The 22,493-nt window shown below is 35.5% G+C and overlaps 1 protein-coding gene across 7 annotated transcripts in view; it reads right to left on the bottom strand.

Annotated features, from left to right (window-relative positions):
• Positions 1-1,875: 1,875 nt before the first annotated feature.
• rdgA (retinal degeneration A) overlaps positions 1,876-22,493 on the bottom strand; it is a 163,887-nt gene continuing 143,269 nt past the window's right edge. For 3 of the 7 annotated variants that reach the window (XM_070110422.1, XM_070110420.1, XM_070110421.1), the window contains exons 2-16: positions 21,289-22,068; positions 18,167-18,305; positions 15,498-15,701; positions 13,575-13,701; positions 10,640-10,976; positions 10,391-10,571; positions 9,892-10,301; positions 9,266-9,559; positions 8,309-8,535; positions 7,992-8,210; positions 6,257-6,305; positions 5,131-5,184; positions 4,726-4,789; positions 4,175-4,332; positions 1,876-3,776 (exon numbers count right to left, since the gene is read on the bottom strand). In XM_070110422.1, coding sequence (XP_069966523.1) covers positions 3,533-3,776; positions 4,175-4,332; positions 4,726-4,789; positions 5,131-5,184; positions 6,257-6,305; positions 7,992-8,210; positions 8,309-8,535; positions 9,266-9,559; positions 9,892-10,301; positions 10,391-10,571; positions 10,640-10,976; positions 13,575-13,701; positions 15,498-15,701; positions 18,167-18,305; positions 21,289-21,632 — 3,051 coding nt within the window. In that variant the 5' untranslated portion in view covers positions 21,633-22,068 and the 3' untranslated portion in view covers positions 1,876-3,532. Of the gene's footprint in view, positions 3,777-4,174; positions 4,333-4,725; positions 4,790-5,130; positions 5,185-6,256; positions 6,306-7,991; positions 8,211-8,308; positions 8,536-9,265; positions 9,560-9,891; positions 10,302-10,390; positions 10,572-10,639; positions 10,977-13,574; positions 13,702-15,497; positions 15,702-18,166; positions 18,306-21,288; positions 22,069-22,493 lie in introns of those variants that run through there. The other 4 variants (XM_036365377.2, XM_014247032.3, XM_070110418.1 and 1 more) reach the window with 4 other exon arrangements.

The raw sequence follows: 22,493 nt of genomic DNA, 5'->3' as shown, positions 1-22,493 counted from the left end.
GTAGAACATATGTATGTATGTTAATTAATTATTAATTCCACGTGTTCCAAAAAAATTTTTTATTTTTGAAAACCAACGAAATTTTCTTTTAAGCCTCTATATCATTGCTTTCATGTATTTTTATATTTTTGTATTATGAAAATTTTTTACTGTGCATTACTTCTAAGGATTTATTTCTAATTTTCCTATCACTAACTGTGCTTATTTTTAAATGTTAAACTTTACTTTAATATTTCGAAGAAAAGAAATCGTGCGGTCAACTTATCGTCAATAACGAGTTAAGTGCTCGTGTGTGTGTATAAGAGTGCACGTGTGTACAAGTGAAGATTGTCAGTTGCCTTTCAGTTGCATTTGATTTTAGTTAATAAATAATTATTTCCTTTTTCAATTCACCAATTTTCTATATTTAATTGTATTTTCATTTATTGCAATATCCTCTTTCAAATTTGAGGTTATGTGTTTTCCTTTAATTAAATTAAGCAATTTCATACATTTCATTTTACATTTAATGTATGTGTGTATTATTTTTATTATAACTGTCTCATATTCATAAACAATTTATTGCAAATTTAAGGGGCTTGAATAAAAATGCAATAAATCGTGTTTGCATTGATATTTAATAAAATCCAAAACATAAATACCATTTTGTATGTTTACTTTGATTTTTCTTTAGCACATTTGTATGCCGCGACACTATTCGCAGATTTTCGTTTTCTTTTTAAATACTCTTATACATACATACCATACACAAATACATGTATATATGTATATGTATTTAATGACGCACACAAATATGCTAAGGAAGCGCAATTTTAATTATTTAATTTACGAAATAAATATTTAAATATTATGAATTAATTGACTTGATTACTACCTTATGGGGCTACTAATATTAATAATGAGTCTAAAATCTAGATATATACTAAATTGTAATTGCAAAATAATTCGTGTCTGCAAGTATATACAAATATTTTCAAATTGAAAAAAACTTTGCAAATGCCTCTAATGATCTAAGAATATAGAGTTCAATTAATTTTAACTATTTTCTAATATCTTTAAAAGACAAATATTAAATTTTTTTAAGATTGACATAACGTATAGCTACGTGTGTTGATTGGGTTTATGTAACATTCTCATTATAAAAAAATGTGTAAATATTTATTGAAAACATGTATGGCATAAATATTATATACTACATGTATGTATGTATGTATGTACATATACATATAGTTAAGTGAACGAAAAAGTATATTTCAAATCTAACACGAAATCATATATTAGCCGATTAAGAAAGTTATTGGTGCCTTCTAGGTATCCAGAAATGCTCTGAAAGCATCAAGGTACTCTGTTTAAGTCGGACGAGAAGTGTTTAGTTAATTTATGGACACCAATCACATTAGGCAGCCAGTCTTGTTGTGGAAATTATGAAAACGCGAATTTTCAGCCAAGAGCTGTTTCCAAACGAGTGCTTTATTCAAAAGTGATTGGGCTTTGGTATTCAAATACATATTGAGTAGTCTGTTCAGGGGCGAAATCTGAAAATTCCGCTCTGTGTTTACTATAATAGAAAGTACAAAGTAAGGGTCTGCCATTAAGCTGTATTCAATTCCATCCGTTCCCAAACTGTCAGCTCACTGACCGTAGCCGTAACGTACTCGGATTTACGTCCGTTTAAGGACTATCAACTCGTCAGCATTTTACAAAATTGTTTTGGTTATGTTTTATATCACTACTAGAATATACTTTTTTATTGTTAAAAAGCAACAAACATATTATCAAAACATTCATTCATAATAAAACCTCACGGCCAGACGAACTAAAAAAATAATATTAAAATGAAAAAAGTATACCAGTGTAAAAAAGAAAGATAGTCTGTGTATTTGGTTTGCATTTATTTTGAATTCATGTTCATAAAAGCAATTGAAATTCGAAACGAAAGTGTGTTCTTACAGCATTTTGGCTTACAGTTCGTTGAGTATTACTTATTTACATGAATATTTACATTAGAATATCAATGTGAGTGTGTGTGTGTTTAAGTGTTTAAGGCTACAGTTTATAATTTAAATGTTGACGTCTTAATTTCATCTTATAGTAACTACAAGTGTATTCGATTTTCTTCTAGAAGTAATATGAGTTTTATAAGCTAATTTATTAAATTATGCATGTTTTATTAAATTTTTCCATTGTCACCAAAATAACTGACTCTAACTTGGTCATTTCAGTTTTATACCCATTTTTTTACGTACGCAGAATATCCATAATAATTCTCATATCACAATTGGTTTTCTTCTTCGTTCGTTTCGAGTTATTTTTTTTTTTTAATGGTATTGTTGCTTCAAAAAGCTTGCATCTATCTCAAACGTGTGTTGCGGATAACCTACTTGTGGTTTATTATTTACAATTTCAAATTTTTGCAGTTTTTATTTCTATTTTTCCACTTGCTTGCAATTTGTTTTATGTCTTAAGTTGTTGTTAGTTCGAAACACATAATTTACAGTAGGCGTGATTCTTGAATTGCATTCCTACTTCAAACTGAATTCAAATACTTGTCGTGATTTATGTGTGTGAGGCTTTGTCGATAGACGGTACAGGTGTTATTTATGCAAAACTTATTTAAAATTAATTGAGTCATATTAATTATTAGTTGAATTTTTTGTAAACACTCGAGAAACTCGACCATAAATCTATCTAATAAATAATTAAAATGTATTATCGTAATATAAATGTGTTTTACTACATGTTTTTAAGCATAAATTGTCCCGTTCAAAGAGACTTGCATTTTTTATAATACTTATTTGTTAAAGGTAAATATATTGTTAAATACTTAAATTTAATTTTAGCATACTAAATTTCACGGATTTTCTCTTAATCTTTATTGGTGCATACATTCAGGCGCCGCTTTAATTTCGCGACTGTCTCTGCATTACAAGAAAACGCTCTTGACCTTAATTTACGTAAATGGAATGTTTGGTTGTCACATTTGATGTTTTCATTTTCATTTTCGTTTCATTTAATTTAAAATGTATGTGCATCATTAGCAATCGTTTGCGTTTGCGGATAAAAAAAGGAAATATTTAAGTTAATTAGTAAAGTGTGAGTGACTAAAATTATATATACGAGTAGTTTTGATAATGATTACTCCCGACATTTCGCAAAGAAATCGTTACATAATTACATTAAACACAAATTGATGAATTCAAGCGTTAACAATGAGAAATTCAGGGTTGTCTTGTTTAATGCTAAATGAAGTAAAGTACGGAAATAAACTGGAAATTATATTCAACTTAAAACTCTTACGATAGCAAAACGATTCACACAAACCAACTTACAAATATGTATGTACATATGTATTTGATAATTCTAAGCCTATTATAAATTCAATCAGTGCAATTTTTTTGTTCTTGACTTTTTTTGATTGCAAACTACTACATTTCCCGCGATTAAATCGTGGCTAAGCGGTTGGGGAAGTTACTATTTCTAAGTGTGTGAGTGTTCGGCTGTCTAGCGGCTTCATCTACTGCATAGCTGCGCATTACGGTTTTTGTTGTTGTTGTTTATTGCGCTTTTTTGGCAAAACGGTTGTTGTGTGTATCGCAGCACAAAGCGTCTTACTTTCCAAATACGTTGCAATCTCCGTAGAATTCTTATTGAAGGCCACCATCATCGGTGTATTGCCGCATAGGTCGCGAGCTTGTAGATTGGCGCCGGCAGCCACGAGCATTACACAAATGTCGCGCCGATTTTGCTCGGCAGCAATGTGTAGTGCTGTTTGCCCCCTGTGGGTGAGAAGAAATATTTTTTATGTATTAGATCAAGCTCAATGACGAAATAAACCAATAAATTAATTGGAAAAAGTACAGGCCTAATTAAATTTAAAAGTATGACTCTGAAGTCTGTTTGCCTTATTTTGTAGATGAAAATGTGCTAAAAAATTCCTAGACTATTTTATATCTTAAAGATTATGTGAGAAAGTTCGTATTCCCTTTGTTTTGCTTATAGCCGAGAGCACATAACGATTGACTAGTTTGGTTAATTTAGCGTTTTTAATCTTCTCTTGTTGAACGTGCTTTCACGAGCTTTTATGTTCATTTCAATTTCACGATAACTTTCTAAATTCATTGTAGAGCTTTTCGGATATCATTTGTTATAAAGCAATACTATATGTATCACTTACCTATCTTTGTCTGCCAAGTTGATCAGACGTCGCGAGGCACACGATATTATGTATCTGACGATGTCCTTGTGATTGTATTTGCAGGCGAAATGCAGTGCTGTCTGTCCGTTCTTGTTTACTGATTGTAGTGAGTATCCTTGTTCATGTAGTGCACGTAACTGTAAGCAGCGAGAACAAAAAAAAAAACCAAAATTGAAGTTACAATTATATATATAAATATATATATATATATACATTTTATAAAGAACTTAATTAAGATGACGCTGCTATTCGGAAGAAGACAGCACAAAATTTTGTTTAAATGGCGATCTGAAAATTAAATAGAGCCAACTTCTTGTATATGTATGTATGTATGTACAATGCGTTTTGTAAACGAGTTCTTTGGAGGCGCTTGTGTGGGTGTAGGGTGCAAGAGTCAATGGTTGCATTAGTCACAAATCACAGTTAATTAGCAAAAGCAAAAGTTAGAAGGCGAGTGCGTGAGGCGTAGCGTTGTTTAAATAAATTAAGTAAGTGTTAGAAATTCACATAAATACGAGTGCATTAACTACCGTATTGAGGTCGCCTTGGTGCGCCGCTAGTAGTATGGCATCGGAAGTTTGTTCCAGTATAGAGCTAAATGTCGGTTTCATATTTAGTTATTTGGTATTTTTTTAGTGTCAGTTGCAGATACACGCAGTTACATAACATACATTTGCATTCATGCGTGGTGCAGTTTAATGCGGTGCGTCGGTGTTTTTATTTATCAAAATTATTTTGTTGTTGTATTCATTTAATTAAACATTACGAGTGTGTATCGCGCAGTGAGTAGTTTGATTTAGCCCGAAAATGAGAGAAAAAGAAAAAAAAGAAATAAATAACTTTTTTCGTAAAAAATATCTGCGATTTCTGGCTTTAATTTGGCAAAAGTTATTTAACTGCAAAAAGTATTGAGTTTACGCTGAGCACAAAAATACCTGAATCCGTAACCGAAGACGTCTTCGTTGAAACTGAATAAGCGATCTTTATTGCTGCATGCAAATTATTGAAGTTTGACAGATTGAGAAATTTAATTTTTATTTTATTATTTAAAATTTAATGTATTTGAGAGAGAAAGAGATCAGAGAGAGTAGCGATATGTATTTATGAAGGCGTTCAATGCATTTTCGGTGTTGACTATTTTAAGGTTAGGTAAACTTGGCAATTACTTTTCTGATTGAAGTATGTTGGATCTCAAAATATTTTTCCGTTATTCTCAGCTTTTATTTGACTTTTTGGTTGCGGAGAAAAACGCAAAAACAAAATGATCATATCTAATTGTGTCTTGATTTCATTTCATTACGCTAAAATGCTTAGAACTGAGGAAGTTTCTTCGTAACATAATTTGAATATTGAAATACAGTCGCTAAATGGTTCGGTAGTCTCAGTTATGATGAATTTAGTGTCATCGGATAGAGAAATCGTCAGGATTTATGCGAAATTCCTTTTATAGAACAGAATATTTACGTAAATAGTTCTGCTCCGTCGATGGTTATTGATATAATCCCATTGTCAATGATATGACAACGACTCTTTACCATTAAATACTTCCTCGAAATATAATTATTCTGCTCAAGTATAACATTTACAATATTCATTTTAATTAATTGGTAAAAAAATAATTGTTTTATACAAAAAAAATTAAAAATATTTTCTACAATGAAACTTTACTATATAATCTAAATAGTGCCATAAGACGTTTTCTACGTTTTGTCAGTTAACAAGATGCCTCAATGAAAACGTTTTAAAATTTTAGAGAAACCTCCAAGCAACTCGGTGCACTTTTAGAGACCATCATGGGAAATATGGGAACAATTTTCCAGAAAAGCTTTTGCAAGTGATTTGAATTTAAGCAGTGCTGAAATGATATAGAAAACTGTGGGTATTTTTTTACACACGGCTGTAATAACGAATTTAATGATAAGTTAGGAAAAAGTGTTTTGAATTTTCAAAATTGTGATTTTACCAATGTGAGTTGGAAATTTGCTTCGCAGCGAAGAAAATGTTTAGCATTTTAGATGGCATGAATAAAATAGTATATATGTATATAGATGCGCCCTTTACCTCTTCCATTTCATAACTTTGATGGGTTTTCCGATTTGCAAATCATCGTCTTTGGATATATGCATTTCGAAAATATTTATTTGAGACATAAAAATCAAAAATAACCTCAATTAATATCCGCTCATCACACAAATGCGCAATCAAGTAAGAATTTTATATACAAACAAATAAATTTATTATTATCGCTACCACTAAAAATAAATACAAGTTTGGAATACGAAAAAGAATGGAAATGCCTTCCATGCAGTCAACATACCATTTGTGATAATTATCTTTGTGCACAGTGTGGTAAATTTGGGGATTTTTTGTTTAATTTTGAGTTTTTGTTTTTATTTTTGAATTCACTTTTGTTGGTGGCGCGAAGATATCGGAATACGGTTTAGTCTTTGCTGTCAATATAAGTTGCGCTAGAAGTATGCACGTAGGAAATATTGCACCTGCATATGTGAGTATAAATGCCTGCTTCGCTTTATATTTGTATGCATAATGGTACTTACATTTATGCGGCAAGGACTAAGCTGTATTCTGAAATCCTTTTTTTTGTGAAGGTTAATAGTTCACTAATACTACTTACACAATTACAGTGACATACAGTCAAATAAATCATAAGCAAACATATCATAAGCAAGCAAAGTATAATGTAATGGAACAATAATAACAATAATAAAATATGGCGCAGTAATGAAAAAAAATTAATTTTAAAAAAACTCTTATTAAGGTCAAGAAATATTGCTCTATTTTGTAGCAAGTAATCAAGTGGGCTAAAGCGATCATAAAAATAGTGTTCAGTTTCTGTGTCAACAGACTTGAAACTAATTTTCCAACTTTCATTCTGGAATGTGACTGATGGACGTACAAGTATATTAGTCATATTTGGTCACTGATCTCATGAGTGTATCGAATTCATACCAAGAGTGAAGACATTTTTAGTAACTTAATGTTCACTTCAAATGAAAATATATTGAACGAACCATTTATTTTCAGTTGAAAAATTATCAAATCAGATATTAATATTTTATCATTTCGTATCAAATAGTCTGTATATACCTTCTCTTTACATACCGATTATAGGCATGACCATAATTTTAGGGGACTTTATACCCAACTATAAACATGTATGCGTGTTGCCCGGACAAAAGGTAAGTTACTGCCGTAATTGGGACCATAAATTCGCTCAGTTACAAATAATGATTTTCTAGTTCCCTTTATAATAAAAAATTATTTCAGACTTGCCGAAAATTGTATTTATCGTTAGAGAGAACGTTTAATATTCGGTTCTTTCTGAACTGTACTCATTGGTAAAAAAAACGATATTTCGTAACTAATAATGATATTCAATGACTAGTTATGAGAACTTTGAAAACTAACTAAATCATAAGAAAAAGGAAGCACCTAAAACAACTAAAAATTTTTTTATTCTAGCAAAGGACACACGGTTACATGCCACAGAAAATTGTTTATTATTATTTATTATTTGTAACTATTTTACTGAATTAAATATTGCTCAATATTTGTATAACAAAAAAATATTTTTTTTTGAACCTCTTATTTGAACATATTCACGTATTTTAAATTTGAACTCTTACACCTTTAGGTTTCATAAAAGGTTCCCCAACCAAAAAAATTACTATGTACATATGTACATATGAGATTGCATCGCTTTACAATTCGAAGCGCTTCTTGCGGTAATAATAATTGCAAAACATGCGTTTACTTATGTAGGGTAATTGCGTACCGGTGCTGCCGGAGCGGCCTTGTTGATCCATATTGCGGCGCTCATTTTGTGCGCCAATCCGCTGTGAGTAAGCGGAGAAGGAGCGCTCCTGGTCAGGCGTCTGCGGCATGGTGGCAGCTTCGTGGTCCAGAATGTACAACTCGTCGATGGCGATATCACAAATGTAGTGCAGATGCTCTTGAGCGCGATCGATGCGAAAGTAGTGCTCCGCGGTGCAGGCTGCAAGAGAAAAAAAAAAAATAAACAGAGAAATTTTAATACCGCTCAAACTTGATTAGAAATGAAGCTTTTTAGCTAACTAGCGAGCGAGTACTCACAATCGATGAAGCACCAATCCTGCGAAACCTTCGGGTATGTGATCGATTCCTCGAATTTCGCATTGAGCATGTTGCGAACCTGCTCCAAATCGCACTGTGACTCGATCTCCATTTTGCCCAATTTATTGGCCAATTTGCGCAACATGTCTTTGTCGTAGTGATATTGCTCGTATTGTTGCATCGTTATGCGCAAAATTGTTAAATGTAGCTTCTCCAATGGGTTCACTCTGAAGTAAATGTACAGTAAAATGAGCTTAGTGAAACGATTCGACAATATTATTATTATTATTATTATTAATATGCTCGTAATGTTGCAAAAAAAAACACATTGTTGTCTCTCAATCTAAGTTCTGTCAATGCAATCAAAGTTGACTTCAGATGTTCGCGATAGTTCTATCTCTCTCACTAAAGCAATGTTTAAAAAAAGGAACATTGAAATTTAACATTATGAGAAGGCTTCGGTTTTTAGGTTATGAACTAGCGACTAAGTCTTCGCCCTCTCAAGGAAATTCCCGAAGCTGTTTAGAACAAACGAGTTTGCTTTGTGTATGGGAATTCTACATTCCGCAATGTTGAGAGAGATGAGTTTAGTCAGAAACTTCGACGAAAATTAATTAACCACTTTCGCAGGGCAGTGCGGTACACTTTACTTACAAGAATTTATAAAAATCCGAGAATGATCTCTCCTACAACTAGTTCGGGAAAGGTTTAGCTGAAACTACAACAATAACTGATAAATGCGGATATTTATTCATTTTAGAAGTTCAAATATTGAAATGAAACTTTGTTGGCGACATTTCTTTACAGCAATGAAAAAATCGTTATGATATTATATAGATAAATACTTTTAGCTCAAACCACACTAATACTATAATGAATGAGCAAGTTTTGGGCACAAAGGTGTTTCGAAAAAATATAAGTTTATTTGCATATCTAAAAAACATGGTTTGCACTTACTGTACATCGCCGCGTCCGTGTTTGCGTTTGGCCAGCATAACCGCCTTGTTCAACAAACTCATTTCGATAATTGATGGCTTAACGCGGCACGCCTCGCCGTCCACCTGCATCGGGATAGTCTTCTTGGTGACGATGCGCGCCGACCGACACTGGCAAATGCAGGTGCCATGCAAGCCGGCCTGCAACATGGGCAGCTGGTAAGTGGTCAGACCGACCACCTCTAACATGCCGTCATCGATGGCTGGCTTGGATTGGCCGAACGAGTCGTTCCAGGGATGGGTGCCGCCGCCATAGCTAAGTGCGTGGAATGCACGTTTGGAATATTAGGGAAGAAAAAGAGAAATAAAACACAACAAAGTTGTTATATAGGAGTGCCGTCGCAGATATGTATCTAATGCACTCTTGCATGTCCAAGGGAGCACTTAAAAAAGGTGTGCAATTTATGGCTAAGTGATTGCAATTGCCGCTGTCTGGCGTACTATATGTTAAATGACCGTTCGTTGGAACGTTTAAATCAAGAATTTGTTTTTATTTGGTTTTGCAGCCATAACACCTTTAATGTGCCACTAATGGCATGCAATGTGCACCATAAGAGGTGCTGGTAGAGAAAAGTGCTGTGAACTCACCTGCCAATGTTTAGAAATAGCACTGCGTGACAGCCGGCGTCACGCAGTTTACCCGTGAAATCCGTGCCGTCGCACTCAAGCGTCACCCACTGTGAGAGATTCCGATACTGTCGCAAAATCAGATCTTTTCCGCCCATTTGACCGTAGTACATCTTGTTGCGCAGACGCGAGTTGAAACGCTCGGGATGAGCTTCGCGCGCCTCGTGGAATTCAAGTGCGATGTGTGCATCGACGCCGAAGGAGTAATAGTTATTGATCACATTTAACGGAACATTGTCCTTGCTGCGGTTGACATTATCGTCTTCCACCTCACGGTTGGGCGTAACATTCAAACGCCAGCGATCCATTAGCACACACTGGGACATGCCGATTTCGCGTAATATCTTACTGACCGGCTCATCGGTGTAGCCCTACGGGAGAGCAAGTTGAAACATTTGTTTAAATTGTCAAAGTCAGAGCGAAATATTTGTCTAGCGCGCACAAATAGCGGCATACTTACACCACCCCAACCGAGAGCACGAGCGAGATCATTGCCAGTACCTAAGGGCAGCACACCAACAGCTGGCGCCGGTGTTATAGGTGGGTTCAACATGTCCAGCACAGAGAGTATCCAACCAACAGTACCGTCACCGCCGCACGCTAGCACGCGCAAGTTAGGTGCTTTACGGAATAGCTCCAAACTACGATTAAACGAAGCAGAAATAAATAATCAATATCTAATAATGGCCGCAGATCGATGTGTACTTACCCCATCTTTGGACCGCCTTGCGTTAAATCGAAAACTTGTCGAGGGTTTAGTAGATGTTGGAATTTACCCAACAGCTTGACACCTTGATTACCGCCCGATTTGGGATTGATGAACACAATCACAGGTATTACGTCGGGCGATGGTATGGGCTTCACGATGAAAGCGCGCGGTTCTTTCTTCTCTTCCTTTTGCTTTTGCCGTTTACTCGCACCCTTCTTCTTACTGCTCGCTATGGTCACATTGGTCTTGTTGTTTACTCGTATGGATGATTTAAAATTACCTTTAGTAGGCAACTTGACGATCCAAGAAGGTGGCACGATAATTGGCGCGTAATTTCCTGTAATATATAAAGTGTGGTGTTTTTGGTACTAAATTTACGAAGAAAGTGAGATAACAACTGTTGGCGGATTCAAAAATATTTTCCGCAGTTAACAAAGAACACTTTTGGAAAAGTCCTACAGCTGATGTTTTGTGTATCACTGTTCATTGGGTTCTAGCAATATAATTTTATAGTACGTATTCTTTGAACACAGTGCAGATTACAGCAAGAAGTGTTAAACGCTCAACTCCCCCTGTTCAGTCTAAACGAAAAGTATTGACTTCACGCTTTCAAATCAAAGACGAAAATGATGAAGCATTTTTTCCCTCCATTATACGATTTTGCTTTGCCAGTGCTTAGCTTGTGCGAGCTGAGGACCGAAGGAGCTAAATTTTCCAATTTCCCAAGAAAACGCTCACAATTGCATTGTGTGCATGTGGTAAAAAGATTTTCACACTGCAAAGTAATAAAGCTGAGTATTTTACAAATTGTAAATGCAATCGAAAATATCCGCAAATACTTATGTAACCACCCTCATCACCTCAACGCCTTGCCGCACCTGCTGCGGCTGATAAGCTGGTACTAATTTTAAGCAGATTCGTTTGCTGATGACACCGAGTGTAATCGAAGCTGAAGAACACACATATGCAATTGCCTGTGCACACCTCCCCGGCAAATACTCTTGCCTCTAACACACACACAATTTTGCCCGCTCTTAAGATTTGTTGTGCGGCCATTGCTGTGTTCTCGTACGTGTTTAGCGGACGCATTTACGGCTACCAATGTTTGAGCTTGAAGTAACGGTTATTATACGGTAAACGACATAGCTGCTTAGTCGTCGTACGGGGGTGGTGAGCAGGCCAATGACTATTGCGAACCGATGACCATGGAGCAAACTAACAATGCAAAGCATTGAATGCATTAAATGTTCAATCGCAGCGTGGGGGAAATATGAAAATGGCTTGCATCTGCGGTTTGCTTAAAGTGATATACATATTTGGACTGAGAAATTTACAGTTATATGTATCTTAACTTCCAGCATTTGGTTGCAGTGGTTTGACTCGCATATTAATTTCGAAGCATGATTTCATTTTAATCGCCGTAGTAAAGCTCTGATTAGCAATTCGGGTAGTTCCTGTACTTTACACTTGATTAAACATCGGCGGAGAGAGTTAAGTTTATCCGTAGCTGTATATTCCATTTCAATCCGACATTCTATTTGATTAGCTTGCGGCCTTTGGAGAAACGTCTAAACTCAACATTCCTAGCGATACAATATTTGTTAAATTATAATAAATAAATTGGACTCAAAAGAGTTCCGCGCTTAAATTTGAGTAGCATTGCTCCTGAGCAGGCACATGTATCCTTGTAACAATTGACCCTTATGACATAGTGAAATATTTATAAATCGACGATGGATGTCTATGTATTAGCAGTTTGAGCTGCAGTTGAATTTTAATTGGCTCGCCATGGCGTATGAGCACCATCCGTTATTGGGCTCAAATAGCTAATGTACTCATTTTCTATCCGCCATTACTTATGAAGTGCATTAACTTAATTATATTGTGATAGATAAAGTGATGAATGAGAGAGAGCGATATTGTTATAGTACTCAGAGCGGTGGCGTATGAGTAACATTTCAAAATTAAAGTATCCTAAAGGAAATAGGTTCCTGTCTAGAGTGACTTAAATTAGAAATAATTCTTTCGGACGAATAATTTTTACGGCTTATATTTATATTGTATAATTTAACTAATTCAGCATCTGCGATTGTTAAATTATATCTTCTTGTTGGCTGCGAAGAAACCCCTTACTAACGGTGTAGTTTATTATCTGTGGATTGGATTGAAAACAAACTGTCTTCGCACATTGTGAACAATCGGAAATAATGATAAATATATGTATGCAACTGCAACAATTCACTTGATTTCACCACAATTGAATAGAAAAGTTGTCTCATTAAGTTGCAGTGCTGATTGAGTAAAGGCAAATAGATTCAACGCGCACTGAGGTGGAAGATTTTCAGAAAATTATATTTAACATATCCACATATCTACATACACACATATATGCTCTTGTTTCTTCAGACCAATTCCGGTGCAACACTTGCAACACAATGCACGCTTTCGTAGCAAAGTTTAACATGGAATAAGTTTGTCTTGCTTCAGTCTTATATATATCTTATATATTATATATTATATATATACATACACAGACGTACACGCACACACACACGCATTCGTTTACATCAGCGTGCGTGGTGTCGGATTTGTGTAATTAAGTGGAATTTTAAAGTGGCCCACAAGCACGCAAGCCATGCATTAAGTGCAACACTCAACAATATTTTCTCTGCACTCTCGTATATCCTCAAGCACTTCCTGGAAAAGTGTCATAAACTTTTGAAAGTGACGCAGCGCAGATTTAGCTGGAATGCACTTCGATATCTTGGCAATTTTGTTAAATGTATTTTTAATGTAAATTTGATTTAGAAATGAGTTCTAATCAACTGCAATTACAAGCAATTATTCGTTTGGCAACAAAACACCAGCTTTTTGTTTAGTGCCATTCCTGGTACTTCAATTTCATTCTTTTATTTCAATGATTTTGAAAACTTACCCAAGGTGCACTCTTCACCGATCTTGGCTTGATTAAAGCAGGACTCCTTGTTGTGGTAGACCTCGTGACACCAGGCGCAGGACAGTGCCACTATCTCCTTGGAACCAAATAGTTTACCCTGGACAGCCTGCAAAAGCAAAAAAAAATATATAAGTGTAAGTCAGATTGCGTAAAGAAATCGTGAGTTGTCAGCCTTTTAGAATCCTGTTATACATTAAGAACAGAAAATTTCCGGAAGTTATTAGCCCACAATTTCGGCCGTTTACGACGGCTCAAGTTACCACTCCGTGGAACCCGTTTCGACGCAATTGAGACCGTAAAAGAAAATTCGCAGAGGGAACTAAAAGCCGGATCTACAAAGCATGTTTCGATGATTGGTAAATCGTTATTTTGAAGGCAAAAAAATAAATATTGATGAAAATTAAAAATTTTGCGTTTTATTTACAATTTCCGGAGACTTTCTGATCTTAATGTAAGTAGTGTCAGTAGCAACTATTTTGCTTTGTGGTACTTATTATAGTTTTTACATACTGGAATTGTTATGAATTTCTTGCTATCGAAGCCTTAAAAATGGCTCAATTATAATAGAAAAGAAGGTAAGACCCAACATGTCATAAACTTCGAGTTTACTATCTTGCAGCTTTTTATGGTCGCATGGCAGGGCTTTTCGTTCATTTTTTGTTTGAAACCATTCTATATAATGAAACTAAGACGCGTCGTAAATTGCACAACTATGTAGTCCAAATGAAAATTACGTTTCTCGGCAGCACAACCACGGTACACAACCATATTCTTAATCTATGATTTTGCAACAACAAACAGATGATCGCGGAATTGTTCAAAGAAGACGCTTTGCTCTTGAGCACTTTCTGTTCACCAAAACCAAACGTGCTTATTCTGCTTGAATTGAAAGGGTGTCGATTGTGTATTGTTGCATGAAGGGTTTTAGTAAAAGCGAGGTGCGTTAAAGTCCTGCTAAATGCAGTATTATAAAGCTACTAAACGCTAGCGAGCGCAACTCTGTTTCATAAAAATTATAAGTATATATATATTATTTTATAAAAACTCTAAATTAAATTTAAAATATTTAAAATTCTAAAACAACACCGCTACAGAAGATTAGCACATTCTTTGTCAGAAATAATTTTCACAAACGTTGTTATGCTACGTTTTTGTATGCATGTTTTCATTTTCCTAACCGCATTCAGCCGTCAGCTGTTGGTGTTAGCCACTTATTCCCTTTGGCATTCTTCTTCTTGTTTCAATTCCTACTGTGTAAGTTGCTGCATGTCCCTCCAGGATTTCTGTACTATGCCGCAAGTTGCCCTAGTTGCTTTTGTTGCTTCTACCAGACATGTTTAATCGGCACTATGGTACAAAAGGTCGGACAGCATGGATGTGCCAGCTTTTCCAATACACCGAGTTATGGCTATGTCCCTGGTCGCTTTGGTTGCATGTACAATGTAAATCTGATTTTGTTGTTGCTGTTGTCTTAAATTTTGTACTACCTGTTCTGCATTATTATTCGATATGCTATTTATGATGGTATCGATGCCATTAATGGGGCGTTTATTATGAAATTCCATGCAATCCGACGTACGTGCAGAGACGCCATGGACAAGGAGCATTTCGTAAGGCGAAAGATATGTGTATATCTATGCAAGTTGTAGTAATAAGTAGTAATAAATATACTTAGCTCTTGGTTTGCTAATTCTAGTATAATATTGAGAAATACTTGAATTTAGCTAGAGATTATTAATTGCCCTGGAATTAATTTGCTATTTTAAATTAATTATTTCGCTTAAAAGCTTTTGAGCTCGTTACTCGTAAATATTTCATGACTTTACATACTCATATATGGTTTGTTGGTAAGTGTGTGTTTGTGAATTTAATTAAATCTATATATCCGATGATTGCACTCACCTTTCCGCACTGCTTGCACTTGCCCTTCTCCATTTTGCGATGAACCCAGTGATGATGCGTTGTGGACTGCTCCCGGTATTGTCTTACGCCCACGTCCCGAAATGTCGGCTTACACGCTAATTGAGTCTTTTCATTGACGATTGGAATGCAATTTTGATGCGCAATTAATTGGCAAGCCGAGCACTTCATGCGTTGACCACTTTTCTGTTATTCAAAAAGGAAAACATATTAATAATAATAATATTATATTAAATGAATACTGTAAATGAAATGTCACGCTTTAATGTTGATATATTAAATACACGTCAATGCATATATATGTGTGTGCGCGTATGTGTGGTAAATAAATGAATGTGAAAAGGTTTTGAAATCGATGAGTTGATTTTTAACCGCCAAAAATTTACATTACACGATAATTAGCTGCTTAAAGCAATTTCATGGTGTTTTAATTCTTTAATACAGAATTATTATATATGTATAAGTATATATAAATAGAAGTTTGAGAGCGAATGGAAATGAGTAATGGCAATATTTAACATGATCATTTGAGCATGATTTAACATATAATTTACCAAAAAAATAATAGTAAAAAATTCAATTTACATGGTAAATAAGGAAGCTTACAATCGAAAGCAGGTATTTTAACAAACTAATTAAATTTTTATTTTGTTTTAAATTGAAATAATTAAAAAAAAGTTATTGGAAGAACTTGAAATTGAAGTTTGGATACTTGCTGCACAGAGGACAAGTTTTGATTAAATTTAATTGTTTAAAGCGAATTACGAAATGCCTAACTCTAGGTCGTCGTCAAGGGGCACACCTAATATGAAATTTCGAAAAAATTAAATTTTTTATTCTTGCATATATCGATAGTCTATACGTTCAAAAATAGCATACTAAAATTTTTGATTGATATCTTGCCTTACAGCCATCTAAAGTATAGCCGCTCAGTTCAATCAGTTTACATTTAAAATGAATGATTACACCGAAATAGTAGTTAATATCACTATCAACTTTTCTGCCTGTTTCGTATGGTTAAAACTGATTAAAATTTTGGGTAAAAAAAATCCTTCACTGGACCACTTTCTCAGAGAGAAGAAGTCATTAACTGTGTTTAGGAGTGTAAAATGGTGTTTCATCAGTTTATTATCCTTATATTCTATTTCTAAGATATTCCACACTTTCCTTTTTTTTTGATTTTTTTGTTGTGAAAATTGAAACCCTTCACCCAGTAAATAATATTTTTTGGCGAAAAAACATTCGTCTTACTCTTATAAAACGTATTTTTGAACATGCATCTTTCAGCTTGGCAAAAAATTAAAATAAGTTGATTTTTTGATAAATGGCCGTTTTCTGACACTATATACATTAAATGGGTATGTAGAACTGTTTACTTTTCTTTCTGCAGCTGAAAATTATTTTTTTATCACCTACTTTATAAGCTTCTAGGAGCGGCAAGGTGCTAAGCGGTAAACGACTATTTAGGATTTTTGGAAACTTAACATTTCGATTAGATTTCACTTGAAGAGATGGACGAGAATAATATTAAATTTACCAAAGTATACTATGTCAAATTTGAGGGTTGAGTAGTTTTCGTTAATATTTCAAGATTTTTAAAGTAAACAAATTCAACAAATATAAACATTATTCATAAAATTAACCGCCTTGAATGGAATGGTTTTTTTTTGTGCTAAAATAATAAAAACCACTGCCTGTATGCCAAAATGTATCCATAATTTCAAAAATTTATCTCGGTCGAAGTTTAAACCCACGACCTAAGGTAAGGGGTATACAAGTATATGTATATAATACGTAAATATTTACCTTACCTAAAGGATGCGAGCAGACTATATTTTACTAATTTTAAACGTTTGAGTAGTAGATAGACCTGATAAATAGGTAACTTATACTTTTACCACTTAAAATATCACTGTAATAAATTTGTAAGTATGTGTCTGCTAATATATACTGTTACATGTAGATATGTATGTATGAATGTGAGCTCACATGTATGTCTTCTTTTTGTTTCGTGCGTGAGCAAATTTGCCGCATGAGAATATAATTTGTTGTAATAATGATGATTATGAGTATATACGAAGTGAAAAGAGCGCTCGTTGCCGTGAATGTGTGATACTCATTGATAATAACAATTAGCATGTGTACGAGCACTTACACGCACGCATACTGGCATAAATACATATGCACATATAAGGTACGTTTAAAATATCCTAATGTATGAGCAAAGTCACACACTCACACACACAAGCGCACAACCTTTAACGAAAGTTTCGCATATTCAGCAAATGAAAGCGTGGCCGAGTGCTCACGTGTGTGTACAAGCGTCAAAATGTGCGTGTGCGCGATATCGTAATGTGCGTTAAGCATGCAATACATGAATTACACGCAACAATTTTGTAATTGATTTAAAGTGTTTTGCGCGATGCGCTCAAACAGTCTGCGCGGGAATTCGCACTCTACAAGCATTTCAATTAATTAAATTTAACGCTCTCAGCCTAATTAGCGCTACTGTCGGCAAATTGCGTTGCTTATTTTTCGTATTTTTTTTAATGAAATTAAAACACCATTATGCTTTATTTTTATATGCATGATAATTGAAATATTCACGTGTATGTATGTGTATCGGTGTGTATATGAGTTGAAATACTCACAATGCACTCCTCGTTCAAGCAGCAAAGATCGCCGGACGCCGACGTGGGTTTCCAGAAGTGTTCTCCCTGCACCGCGTTTTCGGTCCAGTCGGGTACAATCCGAATTGGCCGTCGGGCATTACTCGCCGACGCAGAACGTCTACAATGGGAAAAAAAAGAAACAATGAAAAGAAAATATTTGAATAATGTAATTGCTTAGCTACATTGTGACTGCTTGAAACACCCAAAAATAGTTCGACAAGAATGTTACAAGGAGACTGCGTTTTTCGTGCGGCCTTTCAGCCTTAAAGATGCCGCAAGTAAACATTTCTACAAAAGTGCTGGAAATTTGCCCAAAATATTATGTGTTTATCTGTGTTCATATCTATGCGCATATGTGTGTGACGATAGAGCGCCTGTAAATAGGCAATTAAACTCAAATGTTAGATTGTTTGCTTACTGCAAGAGTTGTTATAATCTAAATTTGCTCTTTCGAGAAAGATTCGCAACACCATCACCCATCTTGAGACTCTGCATTCATTATTGGATATTATTCGACCGAATAGACTACGTCCAGCACGCAGTGAAGAAAATATAGCGGCCGTAGCTGAGAGTGTACACGACGGCCGTGGAGAGTCGATTCGTAAAATGCTTTTCCTCACGAATGCATTCAATACATTAAGATACACTGATTTGTCGATGAAAATTGACTACAACAAAATTTTAGGCCGTGAGCTGCCTGCAAAGAGGACTATTAATGGTTAGAACAGTTGAAACACCAGTTCTTTGAGTTGTCACAAAATCGGAGGTATTCGTCAGGAGACCCTTATGTATTGATGAGAAGCTTTGAGCCGAGGCGTCTAATTTGGATTCCAGCCGGTTCAGCCGGAAAAGACATTTAAGTTGTTTCAACCTCAGGGTACAGAAAGCTGGACAGTCGAGGAAAAAGTATCAAAATTTTTCTATCTCGCTTACTTGCAGACAACTTTGACAAATGTCATTCCTCAAAATTTTGAGTCTTGCTTCATGTATACTTATTGGTTGAAACCCCTATAACTGGGTCTGAACGAACTTTACTGAGAACACAATTCAACGGATCTCATGTGTTGCTCTCGTAGCTATGCATACCGTCAATTAAGAGGTAAATAATATAGTAATAAGGTAGTAGTTAATTTAAATTAATAATGAAAATTCTTTAATTGAATGCAATTTCAAAGCAAATAGGAACTATTTACTTATTACTTATTTCTAAATCGACACAAACTTATACGCTATATTCTGTATAACTTTAATTGCATCACTAAATATCATTATTATATTATGAGCAAATAACAATAAAAATAACAAAAATCTCATCGCTTATGCCCGCAGGATGACATTTGGACATGAGCATGAGATGGACAGTTGGACAACCGAACAACTGAACATTGGGCAAAGGGGTAAGCCGGACAGCCGGCGAAAGCAGTTGCCTTTCAGTGGAGTGTTTTTGATGTATTTGTGTGCGTCAAAGGGTGCGCAAGCACACACACACACTCGCATAGTAAATGTGGGTTGGCAATGCAACCTGCAGCCTTGCGCCCTGCCATTGTTGCCTGTGAAGGTGTGCATGGCTGAGGGTGCAGGTGGTTCGTCATTGTTGGTTTGTATGTTCTCTTGTTATTGTTGATGTTGCCAGTTATCGTCACCAGCACCGGCGACGGCAGCAGTCATCGTATTGCTAACGTTTTTCCGCCGTCACCGCGTGTTTGTATGCGTTTCGGTGTATGTGTGTGCGTGCCGTTTTTGTTTAGCACAAATATAGCTTGGGCTTTGCAATAATGCGATTTGACAAAAACGGTTTCTACTTGTGTTCTCGTCACCGTTTTTTATTCGCCTTTGTGCACTATTTTAGTGGGTATGAGAATGCAGGAGTATTTGTGCTGTCGTGCATCTCAACAACAACAAGTTGACAGACATTTCTTCATGAGATTTGCATAAATTTGACACTTTTTTCTCATTCACGTTGAGTAAAATTGATTGAGAGGGGAGGATGTTGGATTAGTTATGTTTTCAATGTTTTCCGGTATTTCGTAGTTTTTCTGTGAGTGAGAGGGCAAAGTGTTTTAGCAGTAGTAAAATCGTTTATATTTTTGTAGTCCCACTCTCCTCTAGAAGGAACTTTGTGTCGTGTAAATAATTTTGTAGCACTTTTGAGGAGATTAAGTTGTTGTATTACTATCTACTTTCAAAATTAGTTTTCCATAGACGATAATAAAGATATTAATGATATGAGTCAACATATATTTTAGAATCCATTCTAACACCGTCAATTTGAACACAGTGGTCGAGCTTTAATAGATACTTTACTCCTTCAGGATTGGAATAGATGAGAAGCATTGTGAGGGACGATGTCTAACTGTATGAAGAAGCTCCATATTTTCATTTCTTTATGCTCATATAATGTTTATAAAAACTACCTGGAAAGCACTGGTAGATGACTACGAGAGGATACGGAAAACTACTGCAATCAGCGAGGATTACGGGCCTCGTCATCGCCAATAATCAATTTTAGCACCACCAATAGCTTCTTTGAGCATGGCTAATTTTGACCCCCAAAAAAGGACTCGGAGATAGAATTAAAAGATCGAAGGCGAAGAGGGATAGTATGTGGAAAAATTGTTTATAACACAATTGTTTAAAATGGTAACAAAATTATAAGAGGACACTTCTATGTTTGCCGCAAATAATTATCTAAAAATGGGTTCTCTTTACATTAAGCTATGCACTTCGGCACAGATATTCCTTATTTAAATGTTTTCCAATGTCCAGAGATGAGTTGCAAAAAGCAGAATCACACACCTTGAACAACGGTTAATACTTGTATTTATTCTATTATAGTTGCAAAATTGAATTTCCGTAAGCCTTTTTGAAAGTTAGTAATAAATTTAATTTAAAAATTTCCGGCCATGACAGAGGTTTTATCTTACGCTGTGCATATTTTGTTAATGATTTTGCATTGACAAATAGTCTTAATATCCAAAAGCTAGCATCATGCAGTAGTTATACTCGCACCTGTCACAAACACATATGTTTGCTCGCTCTCGCGCACATATTCCATGCACGTATGCGAATACTTCCTTCCGCTTCATATCGATCTCACTTACCGCTTCCGCCACGTGCCCAACGAATCCATTTTCCGTTGACGAAATGCTGCCTTGCGCTGCATGCCAATGGACGAGCGTCGGAAGCGGCGAAGGAGCGGCGCACCGCTGGTCGTTGAATCGACAGTATGACTCGATTCAGACTCACTGCCATCGCCTGCGTCCTTACACCGACCTCCACCATCATCACCACCATCACCATTGTCATCGGCGTCGTCGTCATCGCCGCTACTCTCCTCCTCGGACTCGGTTTGTTCACGTACCGCGTGCAACAGTTGCTCCACGGACATCGTGTCGCTGTGGCTACTCTCGCTGTCGCCTTCGCAGTTCAGATACGAAATAAACATTGTTGTAGTCTGTGCCCACTAATGGGATTGCGATTAGGTGCGAGTACTCGTGCGACGCACTCACTGTTGTGCTAGTTTGATGGGCGGCCTGGAAAGTTAGCGGCGGAAAGTTGGTAAATTCGTGTATTGGCAAGCTTCAAGTTAGTTGCTGAGTTTTGTTGTGTTGTTGTTGTTCTTGTTGTTGGCTCCGGTGGCATGCGGCTAACACTTGTTGTTTGGCTGACCTCAAACACTGCAGTTTAATGTGCGGTTTATAGTTTTAATTTTTGTGTTGTTTTTGTAGTTGTTGTTTTGCTATTTGTTTTCACATTACGCCTCGGCTGCTGCTTAGTGATGTGAAGTTTTCACTTTTCTAATGTTCCACTAAATTGTTGTCATTATTTGTCACTTGTTTATTTGTTTTTTATGTTGCGTTTTTTGATCTTTTTCTGTTTATCTAAAATTTCATTTAAAATTCATTAATTTCCGTGCCAGTCAGACTCAATATTCACATTTTTTCTTTTTTCCCACTTTTGACAAGGTCATTTATCGATGTTTGTTTTTCTCACAAATTTTACGAGTATTTATACGGGCACATCAAGTATTTATTTTTGATTTGCCTATGTACTTGTATGTGCTATAACGCTGTGTTCAAAACAAAAACCGCGTGTGCATTAGCCACAACAACATTAAATAGAATAGCAATATTATACCCGGGGGACACCTGCTTTGCAATGTCATTTTCGTTACCGTTATACAAGGTGCGGAACAGATATACAAGTATGCATATATTATATTATATGCCATAGATAGTGTCAATAAGAGGTGAGTGGAAATCGAAAGTAACTAAGGGTAAGGGGACTAAATATGTAGAAAGAAACC

Source organism: Bactrocera oleae, chromosome 5 (assembly GCF_042242935.1).
Source record: "Bactrocera oleae isolate idBacOlea1 chromosome 5, idBacOlea1, whole genome shotgun sequence".
NCBI lineage: Eukaryota > Metazoa > Arthropoda > Insecta > Diptera > Tephritidae > Bactrocera > Bactrocera oleae.
The sequence above is the reverse complement of the archived record's forward strand: the minus strand, read 5'-3'. Positions and strand labels throughout refer to the sequence as shown.